At 45.9% G+C, this 4,187-nt stretch overlaps 1 protein-coding gene across 1 annotated transcript; it reads right to left on the reverse strand.

Moving 5' to 3' along the window:
- Positions 1-274: 274 nt before the first annotated feature.
- On the reverse strand, positions 275-1,498 carry LOC113211782 (uncharacterized). The gene is made up of 2 exons (XM_026430258.2): positions 1,171-1,498; positions 275-808 (listed from the first exon to the last, which is right to left on the reverse strand). The coding sequence occupies exons 1-2, from the start codon at positions 1,303-1,305 to the stop codon at positions 275-277; spliced, it is 669 nt and encodes a 222-aa protein (XP_026286043.1). The 5' UTR covers positions 1,306-1,498.
- Positions 1,499-4,187: the final 2,689 nt, after the last annotated feature.

Raw genomic sequence — 4,187 nt, forward strand, 5'->3', positions numbered from 1 at the left:
CAATCTGCGCGGGTTCTTTTTTTTAAATTCTTAAGCAAAGCATAAGGGTGGGGTGTAGTCACGGTGTTGCCCCGTTACAGTCTTTTGTCATGTCCAAAGAGCAAATTCTATGGCAGGCCCCACGCCGTAAGCCTTAGTTTACTTAAATATGGAAACTGATTTACCGGTCACATTATTTCTTTGATTATGTTCTTCAGTGAATTGCGAGACTAAAATGGTCGGGCCGCAGGCTTGACCATCGCCGCCTGCAGGCCAAGCGGGCCCAGCCCCTGCTTTACGGAGTTGTCGGCGCAGCGAAGTCGAGCTGGCAACTCCGTTTGGCTGAAGGGCGGGCCTGCTTGTGAAACCCTTGCCCGCCGAGGATAGAGCCCTTTGTAGCCGCGGTTCTAAATGTGTGCTCAGACTCTGGGACCACCTCGGTGGAAACGAACTTCTCTTTAAACACGTCGAAATGGTTTCTAGCATACATGGAAGCAGGTACGCCGTCGTTGTTTCCAAGTTTGTAGAAACCGTCCTCCGTGGCCTCGAGAACAACCGCAACCACATTTCTGGGGTCCCCTCGACCTCTGTCCGCCTTAGGAACGTACACAGTGGTTGTATCCCCGACGGACGCGGGAGGAAGCTTGACGTCCGAAATCTTCTGCATGGTCTGCGCCTGCTCCTGAAGATCCTTCCTCGCTGTCGACCTCACCTCCAGCACAGCAGCAGCCCGTGAGCAATTGCCACACTTTCCACCCCTCGGACAGTGCGGGTGCAGCCCCGTGCCGCACTCGCTGCATCCTTCATGCGCGCTGCAGGTCTCTCCACACTGGTTGCAAGAGAACGGCGAAACAGCCAAATCCCCGTTGTGAGCTGCTGGGGGGACTTGGGGTGCTGCAGGCCATCAGGAGTGGTCTGCAGGGCTGACGTGGACTGGCGAAGAGGTGTTTTGAGGATGGAGCGCGGTGCCGACTGGAGTACTGGGGCAGGAGTAGTTCATGTGCCGGGCTGGACAGGTGGTGAGCCGGTGAGCAGGTGGACTGGGGCACCTCGCCGTGGAGTCATCGGGGAGGGCTGCGACGCTCCTCCTGCCGCTTCGTCTTAGCTGGCCTGCTGAACAGTAAGTACAGGTTTGAAGTTCAAAGTCCAGGTCCGGATAATTTCTAAGGTAAGTAACTGATGTTTACTTACCGTCATTGGCGAATCTGCGTTGCCAAAGTGCATTACCCTTAGGAAGTCCTGCAGCTCCTCTTCAGTCTGCAGATCATCCACTGCTCCAGATGGGAACTTGGAGCGAAGGCCCACTTTCATTGGGCTCCCGAACATCGCCTCATAGGGGGAGATCCGGAGTGCCCTTATGAATGGCACGGTTCTTCGCGCACTGGATGAATCGCAGACCCTGAGACCACTTGGTGGACCGGTCCTGCATCATCCATGCAGTCAGCATATCTTGAACACCTTGACTAGCGCGTTCCACCGAGCCCTGCGATTGAGAGTGCCTCGGCTTCCCGTGCACAATTTTCACCCCTTCCCATTTGGCCTGGAATGCAGTAGATAGTTAAGGAATGCAGTTCAATAGTACTAGAGCTACTGAACCGGTTCCGGATCAGCCCCTAATTCGGATTAACTGTCTGTAGTTTCAATGCAGAACTAAAATTTGGGTGCCTTAATTGTTTTGCTGAAAGAACGGACCTTCCGTCTTTTAAATCGCGAACAATAAGCTGGGTGCGGAGAGTGGAGTACAGGATGAGTATGATCTAAAAGAAGTATGTTTTAAGGGTTGCACTGCAAAAAAATTTAACAGGTAATGCGGCTAATTCATTTTCCAGAAATGTCTGTTATTCGAATAACAGCATCGCTGTAGTTTTAATGGTTAAAATTTGGTACAGGGAGCTATGTTCAGGACCACTGTACAGGCAAAAGCGAACAAAACTGTCTACAGTGGAACCGTCTTCGTACACTGTACCATGTAAAACCTGGGCTTTCCGGTGCTACAGCAACACTGTACTCCGCGTTCTGTACCCTAGGTGCAGTGGCTCAGAGCGGCATCTACAGTAACGCTGTAGATCGTTCCGTATCAGACTTTACTTTTTTGCAGTGTGGGAGAATCTTGAAAAATTGACATTTTTTAAAACTGAAATATGAACATGATAACACTTTCCATGTGTCGAACCTAAGTGAAAACATTATTTTAGGGTACTCAAAGTAGCCTTTTATGGTATCGAATGATTTTTAATGGGTCTATTGACGATTTGACTGTGCCAGTATTTTCGCTGCTGATCCGAATTAGGTTCACAAGTCACTGATGATCTGACAGAGGGACGTAAGTCCATCACTCTTAATTTTCCAAGACGAGGAAAAAACTTCCAGAATTTTTGGGCACTCTAGATATTTGTTATATGAATACATAAATAAACTCCTTATTCTGATGCATTTTGACTCATAATAGCAGATTTTTGGTGCTGGTAATATATAGGGAGAAAGACGGACTTACACCCTATGTGACATCAATGTTTTTCAGAACAAAGGGCGCAAGTCCATCATTTTCAGGACCAAAAGACGTAAGTCCATGCAAGTCCATATGTTTTCTGAAAGCGGGGCCCAAGTCCACACTGTGGACTTCTTACGAAGAAAAATGCCAAATCCTTTGTAATACGAAGGATTTGGACGCTTCGTAAGGAGAAAATCCTTCGTAGGTACGAAGCATTTGGCATTTTGCTTCGTAAGACTTTAACTGTGCACCAAGTTTCAGAAATGATTGGGCTTGGGCCATCAAATGCCAATAAACACAATTACACCCTGCCATCTGAATACCACTTAATATACACTTTGCCACTTATTTGCCTCTTGTGCGCTGAGCGGAAGTAGAATAACAAAAGCGGAAGGTGGAAAGGCGCCCGGGCTGTCCCCCTCTCCTCCACTGGGCGGAGTGGAGCGCCCGGGAAGAAGTATAGGGCAGGCGGAGAGGAGTGCGGGCGCCTTTCCATCTTCCGTTTTAGTTCTTCTACTTCCGCTCTAGACCACACTCTAAATGTCAAGGACAATTTTTGTAACTAGCACCGGACTTCTGCGTGCATAACTGAATTCAGATACAATATTGTGACTTGCTAGTCACTAAATGTGTGTTGGTAGTTACAATATTGTATCTGAGCAAGTTATGCACGCAGAGGTTCGGTGCTAGTTACAAAAATTATCCTTGGACGTTTAAGAGTGCAAAACCCTATTCAGATGAAGAGTCTCTCTTGCGTTTCTTACTTTCTTTGGAATTTTTCATAGCCTTGCTTACCGTTTTAGTAAATTTTTAGAATTAAGAATTGATTTTGGTCAAATTCTGAAATGTAAAAGAATTATTTTCAATGTGGTCAGACAAGTTCAAAAAGTGAAGGAAATAAGGTCTAGATGAATAACATTCTAGCTGGGATTGTTAAAACCCTTTCATTTTCATTTTCTTATGGTGTCATTGTGTTTATTGGCATTTGATGGCCTAAGTCCAATCTTTTGTGAAACTGGGTGGACTTGTGCCCCGTTTTCTGAAAACATATGGACTTGCGTGGACTTGCGTCCTTTGGTCCTGAAAATGATGGACTTGCGCCTTAGTTTCAGAAAACGCTTGGACTTCCGTCCTTTTGTACATTGCTGTACAGTGCTAACTATGGCATGTAATCTGAAACCGTCTTGACTGGTGTGTGTATCATACAGTATAGGTTCTAAAAAGCAATAACTAATTTTCCCCAACTTGTGGACTTGCGTCCCTCTGTCAGATCATCAGTGAAGTCCTATTTCGGATCATAAACACGTCGTTCGGCCAACTCTTATATCTCCGAAACGGGTGCAGCTACAACCCTCAAAAAATTGCGAATTGTAATGGAAGAAGTCGACTATCATTACCTCCAGTCGACTCGCGTGTTGCGGCACAGCGAGGAAAAACGAAAATCTGATCCGAAATAGGTTCAGTCGCTCTAAAGCAAAATTTCAAGGTGTGAGGTTGGTGGTCTATTCTTAGTCCTGTCAATCCTCTTTTGTAAATCTGTGTAATGCATTGTATGGTAGGTCGATCCAGTTCCGTTTAGCAGTGACAATTACTGATTTGAATTTTGATTTTTCTACAGTGATAACATTGCATTTTAAAGGTATTTTGTGCAAGTTGTTAATAGCTGGAAATATATATGGAAATGTTATGTTATTGTTATCATTTGAGAATAAATTTT

The sequence above is a fragment of the Frankliniella occidentalis genome, unplaced genomic scaffold, assembly GCF_000697945.3.
Source record: "Frankliniella occidentalis isolate FOCC.00 unplaced genomic scaffold, Focc_3.1 Scaffold54, whole genome shotgun sequence".
Lineage (NCBI taxonomy): Eukaryota > Metazoa > Arthropoda > Insecta > Thysanoptera > Thripidae > Frankliniella > Frankliniella occidentalis.